Source organism: Spea bombifrons, chromosome 7 (assembly GCF_027358695.1).
Source record: "Spea bombifrons isolate aSpeBom1 chromosome 7, aSpeBom1.2.pri, whole genome shotgun sequence".
Lineage (NCBI taxonomy): Eukaryota > Metazoa > Chordata > Amphibia > Anura > Pelobatidae > Spea > Spea bombifrons.
The window spans coordinates 37,239,329-37,255,876 of record NC_071093.1 but is presented as its reverse complement, the minus strand read 5'-3'; the positions used below and the strand labels follow the sequence as shown (position 1 = coordinate 37,255,876).

General features: G+C 35.0%; 1 protein-coding gene across 1 annotated transcript; it reads right to left on the bottom strand.

Annotated features, from left to right (window-relative positions):
• Nucleotides 1–1,317: 1,317 nt before the first annotated feature.
• On the bottom strand, nucleotides 1,318–15,359 carry LOC128501337 (uncharacterized). The gene is made up of 21 exons (XM_053470772.1): nucleotides 15,341–15,359; nucleotides 14,470–14,579; nucleotides 13,922–14,118; nucleotides 13,107–13,261; nucleotides 12,096–12,338; nucleotides 11,015–11,174; nucleotides 10,684–10,765; nucleotides 9,682–9,899; nucleotides 9,183–9,337; nucleotides 8,575–8,820; nucleotides 8,061–8,223; nucleotides 7,361–7,442; nucleotides 6,992–7,200; nucleotides 6,007–6,161; nucleotides 4,932–5,177; nucleotides 4,559–4,727; nucleotides 4,099–4,180; nucleotides 3,480–3,503; nucleotides 2,886–2,909; nucleotides 2,617–2,640; nucleotides 1,318–1,628 (listed from the first exon to the last, which is right to left on the bottom strand). The coding sequence occupies exons 2-21, from the start codon at nucleotides 14,537–14,539 to the stop codon at nucleotides 1,564–1,566; spliced, it is 2,769 nt and encodes a 922-aa protein (XP_053326747.1). The 5' UTR covers nucleotides 14,540–14,579; nucleotides 15,341–15,359; the 3' UTR covers nucleotides 1,318–1,563.
• Between the last annotated feature and the right edge of the window lie 1,189 nt (nucleotides 15,360–16,548).

Here is a 16,548-nt window from a genome sequence, read left to right as displayed (position 1 = left end):
AGCATTAAAGTATATACTGTAAGATTTTCTAATTTATCGTAGAGTAAAATTCAAATCTTTGTGTCCTGCGTTGAGCTGTAGTCTAGAATATAATAAACACATTTTGTTGAATCGCAATCCCCATAGACTCAAAAGTCTATGACTAATACAATAGAGAAAGGCAAACAAATGGCAGAGACTGCAGAAAGTCCATATTGAGAAAAATTGCCTTTATAGCGCATGAGTTTACGTAAAGAGAGCCTAAGAGGGCGATGGAACTTAATTTGGAATCCTGCAGCACATGTGGATGAATAGATAGATAGATAGATAGATTTGAGGAGGGTTACTAAAAAAATTAGCGATGTTAGCTACCATACTGTCATATACTAGATATAGAAGCTGTGGTGGTCATAGGTGTTGATATCATCATTGGGTGTGCAGTGCCTTCACGCCAACAAGGTTATCACAAGCATATTTCTGTAAGGACGTAGGGCCCCAAGTCTTAAATTTGTAATAGCCCCTACATTTCTTATGGCAGCCACGCTAACAGGCATTGTGAGTTGTTTATATGAGGAAGCAGACTTCAGTTGTAGCAATTTTACAGCAATAAACGTTTTAAAGGGACCTTGAATATCATAAAATGTAAAGGTAGTAAACTTACATAAACTTTTAAGCACAAACACAGAAAATATTTTTTTCCAATCTATTTAAATTACACTCACTGGCCACTTTATTGGGTACACCTTCCTAATACTATGTTGGACCCCTTTTGCCTTCAGAACGTCTTTCTTTCTTTCTTTCTTTCTTCGCGGCATACTTTCTACAAGGTGCTAGAAACATTCCTAAGAGATTTTGGTCCATATGGACATGATGGCATCACGCAGTTGCTGCAGATCCATGATCTGAATCTCCCGTTCCACCACATCCCAAAGGTGCTCTATTGGATTGAGATCTGGTGACTGTGGAGGGCATTGGAGTTCAGTGAACTCATTGTCATGTTCAAGAAACCAGTTTGAGATGATGTGAGCTTTGTGACATGGTGCATTATCCTGCTGGAAGTAGCCATCAGAAGATGGGTACACTGTGGTTATAAAGGGATGGACACGGTCAGCAACAATACGGGATGTTGCGTTTAGATGATGCTCAATTGGTACTAAGGGGCCCAAAGTGTGCCAAGAAAATGTCCCCCACACCATTACACCACCAGCCTGAACTGTTGATACAAGGCAAGATCGATCCATGATTTTTATGTTGTTTACGCCAAAGTCTGACCCTGCCATCTGAATGTCACAGCTGGAATAAATTTAAAAAAAAGATTCAAAAAAAGTATTGTCATAGTTAAATCATAATAATCATTTATTTAAAACTTGGTCTTGGTTTAACACAGTTTGCTTCTTTTTGTTTATGTCACAAATGTACAAATTTTCCAGATAATACCAGAATTATTTCATGAAATCCCACATTTAATCAGTTATAGTATTTGTCCCACCACCATAATTACATTATTTTTATGCTATTTCGTATTGTAATCTTGATGTATTTCAAAATGGCAAAACATGAAGAAAGCGAAAGACATAACTGGCTTCAAAGAAAATATCCTAACGCCACCAATCCAGTGAGTGCCAAAAAATCCAGGGATGTTCTTATGTCTACAAAATAATAATACAAAAATATCATTTTTCAAAACACCATGAAAGTACAGAGGATATGTAGATCATATTTCATTGTTAACCATTTTTTCTTTCAATTATTAATACTTAAGTTCTACTGTGGATAAAGCTTTGACCTGCCCTGTAGGTTCAGTAATTATTTCCAGGTGATAAGCTTTTCGTACCCAGTTGTGTCCCCTGGAGGGAAGGGTTTGGCTCCCCTCACTATGATGGTCATCCTTCCAGCTTCCTTTATGCATAGTATTCTGCCCCTAAAACACCTGAACACAATATATGTTGATGTGATTGGAAAGGAATACCCCTTGCGTGCAGCTTTTGAATTTTAATTATGAACTATTCTGGAACCAGGGGCCAATACTTACCCTTGTTTTAAAATAATAATTCAAAGCTGTGCATCATATAAAATGTAATACTCGCTAGACTTGACGCTAAAGAGGGCCTTACTAGAATATCAGAAACCACATATTCAGTGGTGCACTGACCAGAGGTTTCCAAACCCCACGCAAAGCCCCTAAAGAGAACATAATGTTGTTATTAGGAATAGACTGTTAAATAAATGTTAACTGTCTTAGGAGACAATAGACAATATCAGCTAAATAATTGTCTTTATGAGCTATAGGGTTGTATACAGTATGGAGCCTGATCACTACTTTTGGTCAAAAATAAACATGCAGTATTAATTAACTATAAATGTAACGGAAATGTTTAACTGTAAGGGCAATTGTGTAAAAGCAGTGCATTTGTTTTCTGTTTTTGATTACTGACCCCTTTAGACTCATATAAGCCCCCAATTCCAGGATCACTAACCAGCTATACATGACTATACATTTATTTACGCACCAATTGAATTCTGTACCGCAGTTGTAGAACTTTTTGGGACACACAAATTATAATTGATGTATCTAAATTAGCATTCTTTATAAATTTTAACCATTTGAATTTGGAAGAACAATTTGCTTTTATTTACCTTTGGTATTACTCGAAGTAGTGGCTGCAAGAAGACAATAGAGCATTAAAACCAGAGATAACAAAGTGGTTTTGAATGAAAGGGTATCTCAGCAATAGTACTAATGTATTTTGTGTCTAAAAGATCAAAACCAAACCTTTAGAAACCAAAATGAAACAGGAAATCAGAAAAGAATGTATCCAAAGTATTGTTTTTCATGTTTCAAAATACTTAAAACGTTTTAAGGATTTGACCAAGAATGTCCTTATGTGCCAAAATATTGCACCTACCAGCAGTGCGGCCTGGATCAGTACCTATAGAAAAGAAAATAAGTAAAAAAAAAATGGTGTAAGAAAATAATAGAGAGTTTGATTATTTATCAGTTATCTCAAGACTCCAAGTGAGAGAATGAGAGAGGAGCGAGACATAGAAATGAAAGAGAGAGAAGAGTGTGAAGGGGACAGAGAGTGAAGGGAATGAAAGGATTTATGCCGACAGACAGACCCTGGCTGAAACCTGGATGTAGACCAACTTTTGAGAGCGCCAAAAGATCATGGATAATATGACCATGAATACACTAACCATACTTTGGTGTGGTTCATTCATAAAATGTGGATGATGTGAATTTCCATCCACACTCTGCACCCCTGACCTCCCACACGTCCTGCCCCATTTCTTTCCCGGGCTGTTTAGCTCTACGCCAACTTTGACCTCACTATACAATCAAAGCCTGGAAACTGTAAGGTTGATAAGCATCATGTATATGTTTCCTAGGTAACGCTTTGCAATGTGACAAGATTTGGAGAAAAATACATTCAGCAATTTTAGGATGCAGTCCCTTACATTCCTTACAGCTTTCACAAAATACACAATATTGTACCTACCAACAGTAGTTTCCGGATCAATGTCTGTAAAAAAAGTAAAATATTAAATTAAGGGTGTGATAAAACCAAATAGGGTGGCTAATCTTAAACCATTTAATCCTCAGATTAATCAAGTTTCGAATTTTTACATTTTTTCAAATCTATACCAATATCCTGGCTATTGCGCAGGTGTCAGGGCCAGAATGTTACAGGTATGAAACACGCACACATGGTCAAAGGTGAAGTAATGTAAATGAAATCTGTTTTTCACTTGGATAACATATTTAAATAGGGTTACAATCCTGACATCAGAACTTCTGTGTCATCTGAGGCCAGACAATTAATAGAAATGTAGATCCTGGCCAACTACATGAATGCTAATTTACAAAGGTCCCTGTCATAGGATCTAACACACTAAACATCAGCAATCCTCCTACAGACTGCAACGGAAAGAATGAGATAAAAATGAATATATTCTATCTTTCTATCGCAGTCTATGGAGGATTGTTATTCAGTATGATTTAGCTCTGGTATTGCATATAGTCCACTAAGAATGGGGTGTAAAACCAATTTATGGGCAGCCTGCATAAACAAATTTGTAAATTCTACAGGAAATATCTGAAATACGGAAAAAGTTTACCTGAACGACTTATGGGCCCTAGAGTCAGTACTGGGCTTATTGGAGATACACCTCGAGATGCTAGGTCAAGCCTAGAACAAGACTATAAAAGGAGAATGGGTATGGGAACTGTGAAACACTATAGATTAAGCAATAAAACACATATATACAGATCTATGGATTCTTTGTTCTCTATTAAAAACATGCAATGATTACAGAACCGAAAAGCCTATTTTTAACTCAGATATTTCAACTGTGGATTTAATGGTGGAGATACACCAATTACAATTTATTGAACAGAAATATTACCATAGATTGCAACAGAAGAAAATGAGATAAACATATAAGATATACTAACCCAGATTCATTAACCAAGATGAAATACCATTGTTTTTTTGTTATTTTTCCATTTTCTATGGAGAGGATTGTTATTAGATGATTGTGATTGATTTGTCCCCAGCAATAGGAAATAATTACTTACAGGCAGACATGAAGTCGTAGACGTTTTCTGGCACAGATGAACTTCACAGTGCAAATAGACAGTGTCTATGTTGTCACCAATAAATTTAAACATCTTAATGGAGAACTGTCCTTGGCTGGAGATGCCATTAGCTGCAACATTTATGGTTTGGTCCTTTTTATTTGGACAGCTGAAAATATACTTATTTAAGATATAAGCTCAAAAAAAGTAATATTTTGAGTAAGTTGGGTACTTTGAATACATAAGTACTAGTTAGTGCAGTCATTAATTCCAATTTATATTGTAGAAGTAAAGAGCACATAATGCACCTAAAGCAGCAAAGCCAATGTTTCTAATTCCTCATGATTTATAAGAATTCCTTTCATGAACTCACCTGTTTTGAATAATATAGTATCTAACAGCATCATAAACGGTATTTGTAGGTGTAGCAAAGCAGTTCTTCATCACTAAATAAAAGTGGGAAACGTCTCCTTCGGCAATAAAGACTCCAACATACAACATTTCTTCAGTGGACAGAGAAAGACTTCCTACTTCGTAAGGTATACGGTAAGCGGGATCTTGGAAAAGAGCCATTATCACCTTAAACTCTCCCATACCTTCAATACTGATGTATATTTGTCTGAAATCATAAAATGTTAACAGAACATATTACTGTATTATATTATCAACTATGCAGGCCATTATTAGTATTTATGTATTTATATGTGATGACCATATTCAGCAGAGTTATATAATATGCCAAACATGAGCTAAATGATTCGAGCCATTAAAGAATAGACATGATTATAAAGGCCGGGCTTTTCTATGGATAGCTAAAATCAAATAAACCCAACATTTAGAACATTGCACAGTCATCGGTGACTGTTGCCTCGTTATATCCAGCCGTAATGTTTTTGAGATTATAATTTTTGTTTGTCAATTTTTTACGAGAAACAGCATTCTCCTTACTACCTTCTGCGATAATTTATTCATGTTTATGACAAGGGTGTATTTACCTTGGCAGAGGCCCTTTTCATGGCTGCCGTGTGGTACACCATATCACGGCTTCTGGTGATTTAAAGGCATGTGGCACCTTCTAAAGTAGTACAAGGAAGCCGTGCCAGTTGGGCAAAGCCTTTGTTTGGTAGATGGGTTGGTTGGATCTCCCTTGAAACCGGCTCATTGACTGCCTTCCTCCCGGTGTGCCGTTGCTCAGCGAGCCGGTTACGAGGGAAATCCAACCAACCCATTTACAAAATGGACCTGCCACCAGAAACCAAAAGTACATTTTTGTAAACTATTATTGTTCTAGAGCCGTTATCTACTTAAATAATGTGAAACATTTTATTTCTATCACAATATTAAGAAAAGCTAACCAATAGTGTATGAAGAAGTCAACATAAGATTGTATGACTCACTCAGTTATGATGATTAAAAACACATACTTTATAATTAATTAGAAAAATGACCTTAAAACGGGGCGTAGGACCGTCCAAAGGGACACGTTCATATCCAGAGGATAGGTGCATGAAACGTTTACAAAGAGTTCATCTCTGTAGATGATGTCTGCTGGATTAGGTGGCAAGTAAATTAAGTTCTTGTAGGTGGCATGTGTCACATTGGTCTGAAAAATAAAATTAACAGATAAAGTGCTTTAATTTATTAACTCTTATGTTTAGTGTATTTACATAATATCTGCCTAGACAATATGATATAGGGCAGCAAAATAAAATGCATGGCGATAGAAAGTGTGGGCTTCTGGGAAATGATGGCATCAGAAGTACTTAAACGTGTAGTGGGGTAAGAAAGGGAAAAGTAATACGTTAAAAAATATTATAGCTCTGTAACTCACAGTCAGTTCTATACTGTACAAGTGGTCAACGCTAATCTATTTGCTATCAAAATCATATAGATTGTATGATATAGAGGTGATTAGTGAGTTTTACTGTTAGGGACCAAATTTTCAGGACCAATACTGCTCACTCTGTAGAGTTTGAAAAGTTTTGAAAAGTTTATTAGGTATGAGTGTATCACACTGTTTAAAATCCCTGGAACTCATAATATCAATAATAATAAAAAAAATAATATTGTATTTATGCATTTACATAATTTCTATATTAAAAAATATGTAAAATTATACATTCATATATTATGTCAAATTCTGTATATTTTAATATGCCTAAAAATAAATGATTTTTTGCACAGCTAGGAGCAAGAGATGTACAATGTTGTGCTCATTTAAAGTAATGCCAATCCATTTTCAGTTTCTTAGACATTCTACGCAGTAGATAATAAAACTACTTTTACTTGTTGGTCAACGGTAAGTTAATAATACTGCATTACAGCAAACAGCAAAATTCAAATGATGCAAAGATCTAAAATTTACATTCCAATGCTTTATACAGACAATATAATCAACAGATTCTGTAATGTCCAACTGTTAATGACACCTACTGTTAATGACGTTCCACATGCTCCCTCTTTCAGCTCCCATGCCAATGAGATTGTATCTTCACTATTAGAATGAGCATAACAACTTTTGTCATGAAGATGGATATTTTGAGTATCAACAGTTTGAAGGTCCCTTGTTTGAAAAGTGACATTAATGAGCGAGGAGCCACAAGTAAGATTTGGACACAATTTTTGAGGCTCTTGAGACAAACCTAAAAAAAAAATTAAGATAATTACGGTAATACAATTCCATGCAGGAAACAGTTTTATTATTAGATTTCTCATTTTTGCAGGCAAATTACTCAATGTAATAAGCTTTTAATCATCATTCGATGTTAATAAAAAGGAGAGAGAGAAGCTTTTGTTTGTTACCCTTGTATGTTATTGGTCCAATGCTTAATTGCCCAGTTTTACTTTCAGAACCACTATTGCGAGATTTAAATTGTGGACACACCTATAAAAGATCAACGTGGTTTGAATACTATGAAACAAATCATTTTTTGTTAATTTTAGACTAGGTTTTCTAGAGAGAGAGCAACCTCAACAACTTCTTAATTACAATTGAAAAAATTCTACAGTTGTATGTGTGCAAGTTTTCTTATTCATTCAAGTAAATAGGACTTTGTAGGACATATAAAGGAACATTGTGTTAAAATGACATGTCGGAAATGCTACGAATATTGAAACATCGCAGTTTGACATCCGTTAAATGCGTAAGATGAGCACTGGAATATGTATATTTTAAAAAAAAAACCAGAATGTTGCAGAATCTTGTAATACCTTTTTTATTGGACTAACAGTATTTAAAATAATAGACGAGCTTTATTTTTTTTTATAAAATACTTGATTTGGCAGAACATATAGACGAAAAGTTACAATAATTAAATATTGTACTCATTGGGTGATGGCTATACAGCTTACATTTAGCAATCTGAGTTGGCCCGGATTTCGCAGAAGCTGGATTGACCTACTGGATACTGGAAATCTCCAGACGCTAGCTAATACTTCTCCCCTTGTGATGAACCAGAATGAGGAGTAATAGAACATATCCGTTAAGGAACTGTGTACTTACAGGCAAACATGACATTCCATTCCTTCTACAAAGATGGACCTCACAATGCAGGTAGACGTAAGGATAATTTCCAATGAATTTGAACATCCGAACGGAAAATTGTCCTTGGCTAGAGATGCCGTTCGATGCAACATGCAGAGTTTTTTCTTTTTCATTGGGGCAACTAGTAACAAAATAGATTACGTAAGGCAAATTAAATATCAAATGACCAAAGATATTTACTTCTGATACAACAGGACTTGCCTATCACATTGCATCTAAATCAATGAAAATACCGATAAACTAGAAATATGTGTATATATGGAGAGAGAGTATAGAACTGCCACGTATGCCAGTGTTTATTGTAATTAATAATTTCTTCCTAAACGTCTTCCTAGTTCCATTAATGAAATAACGTTTGTGACGCTATAGTTACACTCATTAGTTGCATTAATGTAATCTGTTTTCACAAGCATCCATTATCATTGACATTTTAGAAATTAATAAAAACACTGATGTACTTGAAGCAACGTACCTCTGCTGGATTAGGTTGTATCTAACGGTATCATAAAAGTTATTTGTTGGGGTTGCAAAGCAGTTCACCATCACCAGATCAAAGTTTAAAATGTCTCCTTCAGCGACGAAAACGCCAATGTACAATGTCTCCGAAGTGGAGACTGAAAGACATCCTTGTTGAAAAGGCCTAAGGTATCCTGGGTCTTGGAAAAGAGACATCATCACCTGGAATTGTCCACTGCCGGCAATGCTAAGGTATGTTTTGCTGGAAGTATAAGAATAACAGATGCAATAGAAATTATTAAAACAGGAATTGTATATGTATATAATGTATATATAATACATTAAATAATTAAGTAAAATTAAAAATGAGTTAATGGGGGATTTATGCATTGTGTCATTTGGAAAGATATCATTAAAAGTAAATGTTACATTATAATTAATTTATTTACACTATTTCACAATAAAGTGGGCACTAATTTTCAGCCTATGTGAAATCTTTTTCATAGATGTATAGATTTAAACGTTTATGAATGAATGTAGATCTGATTCTGTAATTATGATTCTGGCTCATATTATAAAGCTATAGTATATGGGGAGCACAAGACTATTATATAAAATAAACACCTTAAAATGGGGCGAAGGACTGTCCATAGCGAGACATTCATATCCAGAGAATACGAGCAAGAAACATTGACATAATATTCTTCTCTGTATATGATTTTAACTGGATCAGGTGGCAGGTAGATCAGGTTCTTATATGTGACATGCGTCGCATTTTTCTGCAAAATAAAATATATACGGCATAATAGACACATAAGCAATCATGAATTATTATAGATTTATTCATTAACCCCTTAAGGACAATGGGCTGTCCCTAAACCCTTGAAAACAATGCATTTTGAGCCCGTACATGTACGGGCTTTGTCATTAAGGGGTTAAAATAAACCAAGAATGCATTATTGCCTCAATACACAATAGAAAATGCACACTAAAAAAACACTTGGGAGCTGACAACACTGAGTTTCCAGGTACAAAAGTTTAAGGTGAGATAAATAATATAGACACAGAGTGTTCAAAAATAATATATCCAGAAAGTGACTTCTATTCGCCGTGTGATACCTACAATTAATGAGGTTCCACATTCTCCCTCTTTGAGTTCCCATCCTAATGACATTGCGTTATTCACACCGTCAGGCTGAGCACGGCAGCTTCTGTCGATGAGGTGGATGTGTTCAGTATCAACATTGACCGATTGAAGGTCTTTCGTGTGAAAAGTGACATTTATGTGAGATGATCCACAGGTAAGTATGGGACATAGCTTTCCTGAATCTTGGGTTAGACCTAAAAGAGAAAAGATCATTTATAAAGACTAGGTTATTGATAATCCACTCGCTTATGGGCAAACAAAAATGGAGAATTTAAAAGGAAATAGAAATGTTAGTTGAAAATAAGTAGATTAGCTACACCGTATCAGGATGCTCTGGTAAAGCCAATGTGTTGACATTTTTAAGTGTGTTTCTATAAATGCGCTACTAAAAACATTAATATATTTTGGATAGTTTACTTTTTGCTTCTAAGCCGTAGTTTTGGCATCAAGCCGCCATATTCATTTTACCAGAAACCAGCTTAATAAGGCCTACCTGGGTTTATGTAAATTTCTTGTTGGCCAACCCCAAAATTGCCACTAGGGCTAAGAAATTGTTGCTTTGCTGGGAAAAGGCATATATTTAAATGATTTCAGATTGTTCAATAAAGTACTCGTCTTATTGCTCACGTTCAATATTCAATATATTATATATTATAATATTTTATATATTATACATTATAATATTATATATCCTACATTGTTCTACATGTATAAATGCTTTTCTTTTTGTCTTATTAAAAAATACCTAATAGTTTTAAATACCTGGTGATTTAACCTTTTTTCTAAATTTCCTACATTTTTCTTATAAGACAGCACCCGATATATGTGTGGACCATATTTTACCAAACACTTTATCCTTTTAAATATTTTGAATTTATTTTTTATTATTATAAGTGAAATATATTACCATACACTAAAGTAAATCAGAAAAAAAGTCAGTTTTTTACGATATAATAAATAAACATTTCTCATTTTTACCTGCATATGATATCGGTCCAAGGCTTAGAACACCAGTAGAACTTTCAGGATTGCTCCTACGAGATCTAGGTCTATCGCAGATCTAAAAATGAAGAAATGGTGGATACGCTTAGAATTAGAGATTTGGTATACGTTTAAGAAAAAAACTACTATGAAAGAGGAAGCTAAATCTGCTGATGGAGGTCACCATTGCAGGCAGTCATATTTGGGTGGCATCATCAATCTAAAGTTATAATGAGTTAATTTTATGGCAAAGATAGTGAATGAAAACATCACAGTTTGTAGCAGATCTAAATTAAGTTACTGAATTTGTCAGTAAATTTGTACTTACAGGAAGGCATGAAACGGAATTTTCACAAAGATGAACTTCACAATGCAGGTAGACATATGAATAATTGCCAATAAACTTGAACATCTGCACTGAGAATTGCCCTTTTTTAGAGATACCATTAGAAGCAACGGTCAATGTCTTCTCCTGTTCATTAGGGCAACTAGAAAAGTATGATTTTACGTAATTTAGTTATAAGGCAACAGAAGGATGTTTGTTGTTGTAATACATGCAACATATAACAATTACTTGTGTAATGTACAAAGTATGTCAAACAAATCCAACGTGATTAAAGGTTGTGTCTACATTGAATGGTCAGTGATGGTTTAAGAAAAAATCTAATTGTAATGTTTAGAAAACGGTCTTGCTTTTTTGTTGGGTATATCGTTATTTATAATACAAACAAATTTAAAGGGGGAAATACCGTATATCTACTAACAGGGCCTGACTGGGGATGATGAGGCAACCATGGCACTTTAAGGCCAGTGGCTGCCTTTTGAGTTCAGTTGTGTGGCCACATGAGCTTTTATGCTTATGTAGTATGTGGCTGGGCATATCGGCCATTGGCCACATGCTGCAGCACCCTATCTGCCACTGGAGCAGTAGATCGGGTGAGTGTGCTGGTGGCCAGTGCCCTATGGAACTTTTGAATACTTCCATTAAGTATGTTCAGGACTGAATACTGGGGTGGAAAGGAGTGTAGCTGAAGCAAGTTCCTGAGGTCCTTGTGCACTAGTTTAGCCCGCTTTAGAAACACTATTAGAGAAATTGAGGTCCACTGTAAAGTGTTGGGTCACCAGTGCTATAATCACCTAACGTGCATGAAAAAGGGTGCACGAGAAGGGTGCTTTGTCACCTTGCTAGCTCCCTGAATGGGGGGAAGAAGGTCTTTTGAAATATATGTTTGTGAAATGCTTTGTTGTAACAACAAAATATATAGACTTAATGAATGAATGAAACAAATTCCACTCTCTATCCACATGATTAAAGCACACTGCCATTGTTGATACCGGCATTAAATATAGCTTTGCTTTCTTAAACAGTACACTAATTGTTAATAAACTATTATATTTTATGAACATACCTGTTCCGAATAAGGTTGTATCTAACAGGATCATAAAAGCTTTGTGTAGGTGTTGCAAAACAGTTTACCATCACCAAATCAAAGTCAGGGGTGTCTCCTTCAATATAGACCCCAACATACAACATATCTTTGGTGGACAATGCAATGGTGTCCCTTTTGTAGGGTGTACTGAAGCCTGCATCTTCAAACAGAGCCATTGTCACCTTAAATTCTCCACTGCCGTCAACCTTGATATATATTGTGCTGTAAAATATATATAAATATTACAAAAGACAATAATGTAACCTGCACCTTATGCTTTTTTGAGACAAATCTCACTATAACAATTACCTGCTCAGCCCTCAGATAATCTAATTTCTTTCTACTCCTTCTGTAGGAAACTTATTTGACCCGCTCTGCTAAATGTAACATTTTTAAATTAAATGCATCGTTGAAAGTACTGTTGAATGCCAGAATCCTTCCAAAAATTATTTTGTTACTAAGTCAAATTTTGTTTCATTAATATTTTTGCAAGGATCATTTAATTGTCATGTGATTCAAAAGTAGGCTCTACTGTTGCCATAAAAAAACTACCGGGAGATGTCTTCTCACCTTGTGTTTTGCAGGTGGTAAAACTTACCTTCATAATAATAAAAGTAAGATAAATGCAAAAAAAAGCCGAAATGTTAAAATATAGTTTACATCATTTTATTGAATTGCTTATATGTAACATTTAAGAATTAGTTGTTTTATGTTTATCATACATTTTTTATTGATTTGTTTTAATTCTCTTGGGGTTCCTAAATTAACATGTTTTTTTTCCAGTTCTTACTACCTACAATGATGAATATAACAATTCTATATTTGTTTATTAAACATACCAAATATATATTTCGTAGTAGATTTTTCTACCCGTAGAGACTGATATACAGATATATATGAAGATATATAATGTCGTAGATAGATATTGCATCTTGAAGTCATATACTTTATATAGTAGTATAGCAAGTAGTATAAATACAAAACTAAGACCTTATTGTGGGATATAAAGTTGTACCACTAGACACATTCATATCCAGAGGGTAGGAACAGGAGACATCCACAAAGTATTCTTCTCTGTAAATAACCAGGCTTGGATCTGGAGGTAAATAAACTGTGTTCTGATAAGTAGCATGTGTCTTATTTGTCTAAAAAAAAAAAAGAAAAAAACACAGCAATGATCACTTTAGATGTTTCCTTTGTAATGTGCCATGCTGCTGCTAATAACGAGTATTCTTTGTAATATGCTAATTATACTACAAATATATTGAGATCGAGGCTGTGGGTTCCAGAAGTGCAAACAACAAGTTGTATGTGTAGCCACATTTCCTATCATGCATGTACACTTGATGAACCATATTGTATGGTTATTGTGGAAGACAATAGGGTTTAATTATACCATTCTCAACAATTTAGCTACACGTATTGGCTGTTAGAAGCAGCCAATCAGTGTCAGGAAAGCGCTCCCTTTGAAATCAGTAAGAATGCATTACATCTTGGTAGATCCCAAAAGATGTTCTCCAAGTCAGCACTTGAGCTGACTGGCGGTAAATATATCCCACGCCAGGAGATGTGTTCGGCCAAACATATTTCCTGAGCAATTAATAGCTAGGGGAAAGCGGTCTAAAAAAAAAAAGTACTTTTTTTAAAGTACTTTTTTTAAAAAAAGAACACCAACAATTAAGGTATATAAATAAAACTTTCTTCTCTTAAGCACAAATAGGTATCATTTTTGTTTATTTCTTATGTGCAGAAAATAAAATAATAGGTATACATATATATATACAGAGAGATAAAGGGATACCTACACTTAGTTGGGTTTTGCAATCTTGGAGCTGGGACACCACCGATAAAGTACTTTCACTAATTTGAACACCGAAGCATGCTTTATCTCTCAGGTGAATGTTTTGGATATCAACATCAAGAGACACCAAGTCTTTTATTTGAAACGAGACGTTCATGGATGTACTTCCGCATATCATTTTGGGACACAAGGTTTTAGCAGCTGGAGTCAAAAAAACAAAAAACGAAATATATCAATATTAGACAAAATTGATCTACTTAAGAAACACAAGAGAATAAAATAATATTAGTATTAGTACAAATACATTTATTCAATGAGAACAAAAATATAGGATGTTTCAGTTGTGGATATATCATGTGTTTTAGCAATTAACTATTGTTGTGTTACATGCATTAATTTGTTCAGGAAAGATCTGGATAGAGACTACTTAGGTAACAGTTATATTAAACTGCTTGTGGTTGGATTAATTATAATACATTTCCCAGAAAGTAGTAGTATCTATATTTGATTTGATATTTTTCTATTCAAACTTGATTTAAACCATTTACTCACCATCATTTGATGCTGACGTTGACAAATGAATAGTGCTTACCAGCACCAAAGTCACAGCAATACAATGCATTTCATCTAGCTGTATCAGGTCCTGTCTTTGCCGGAAACGTCTTTATATGTAAAATAATAAAGATTACAATGATAAAAGTAAAGCACTCTTATGGCATAAAAAGTAAAAGGCTAAATATAGTATTACGGATACTGTGTTCTATGCAATAAAAAAGGAGAGGGCCTTGGCAGTAACTATTTCTAGGGTCTTTTAAGTATTATGTCAGGCAATTATGATTTTGCTACTTTACAGATTTCTGGCCAGATTTCCCCCAGGGTATTGCGTACAGTTCTCGAGAGACATCATCTCCAGAAGGATATAGATATTATAGAGAGAGTGCAGTGAACAGTTTGCGGGTCTAAAATCATCAGGAACTACTGAAGGGTCTTAATATATAGCTTGGGAAAAAAAGAAGAAAGAGAGAGGATGTGATAGAAACATTTTAATACATAAAGTGATTCAAGAAAGTATATTTCAAGTGAGATTAAATATTAGAGGTTGAGGTTTTACAGAACAGTTTTACAGAAATGGGCCAACTAGATGAGCTGATGGTTCTTACTGGCCATCAAAATCTATGTTTCCATGCATTTTTTACAGTTGAGTTTTTTCAAGTTTTGACATCTATAGTTTTGGCAGCAAGTATTCTATGCCAGCCTTTCCTTACAGGTACTGATATCAGATTTAAAGAAGATCATATAGTTTGATGCAAAGCGTATTAACCAATTAAATGTTAGGAATTCAGCAATGCTTTTGTCTGGCTAAGAATCTATCAGCATACATAAAAACATCATCATCCATTGTGAAAGAGATACATCTACTTACATTTGCACATAGTGTCCTGAGCGTCTCCAGGATCTGGTAGGCTACTGTAACTGCATGCCGTTAAATAGAGTTTGAGAGTAACAAGTACTTCCTTATTACTGTACGTCCCATCACCATCTCAATCTATTTATAACAAAACAAGCAAACAACGCTGCACAAAATCTGATGACAGTCAATATATGGAGGAAGGGGCATCATCAAATGTAATTCATAGGACGAGTGGTGTTTGGTCAATTTAAAACCCTAAAACATTTCTATACCTGTTCATTTCATAGTATTAAAACTAAGATATTACATTCAAAAAAGTGCTTATCAGTCATGAATAATGTGTGTTTCTGTCACACACACATGCGGACACCAAATACTAAAACATAAACACCATATGCTGACATACACATACTAACAGCATACACACATTCTAAGACCATATGGTAACATGTACCAACATGCTCACATTATATGCTCGTATGCAAATACCAACACCATACAGTAACACACACTAACACGCTCTACAACCATACAGTAACACACTCACACTAACACCATACACTTACACATACATCCATATGCTCACTCTATCATCATACATAAACACGTTCTAATACCATACACTCTTCCTGTTATCCATGCAGCTCACACAGTTCTCCCTCGTTCTTCCTCAGTACTGGGTGCAAAAAAGTGTTGGAAAGAGCAAGCAGGGTGCTGGGTTGTAAAGACAGATGAATTAGTATCAGAAAGAGGAAAGAGAGAGTTGGCTTTGCCGCCGTTTTGACCACAGAGCTATGGTCATACATTGTAACGTATCGCGTGCAGAAGGTTTATTGACATCCTGGAGAGAGTTCAGAAGGGCTACTGTAATGGTGATTGGTTTGCAGGATAACAATTATCAGAAAAACCCATAGGTCTTAATATGTATAGCTTGGAGGATAGAGGAGAGAGAGGAACAAGAGGGTCAGCGGCTTAGAGTTATTGTAAGAAACATTACTTTCGTTACTTTAAAGAGAGGTTGGTAGAGGGTCAGCCTCCCATCAGAAGTGGTAGAGGCTTATACAGTTAGGGAATTTAAACATGCATAGGTTAAGCATAAAGCTACTCTTAATCTAAGACGAGACCAAGGACTGATTAAGGTCTGAGTCTTTACATCAGGAAAAATAGGCAAACTTGATGGGCCAAATGGTTTTTATCTGTGATCAAATTCTATGTTTGTA

Excerpts from the sequence above, each read along its gene's own strand:
- LOC128501337 (XM_053470772.1), bottom strand. The coding sequence starts at position 14,539 with ATGCATTGTATTGCTGTGACTTTGGTGCTGGTAAGCACTATTCATTTG. Across the intron at positions 9,900-10,683 it reads TGGACCGATATCATATGCAG|GTCTAACCCAAGATTCAGGA; the intron begins GTAAAAATGAGA and ends TTTCTCTTTTAG. Across the intron at positions 7,201-7,360 it reads TGGACCAATAACATACAAGG|GTTTGTCTCAAGAGCCTCAA; the intron begins GTAACAAACAAA and ends TTTTTTTTTTAG.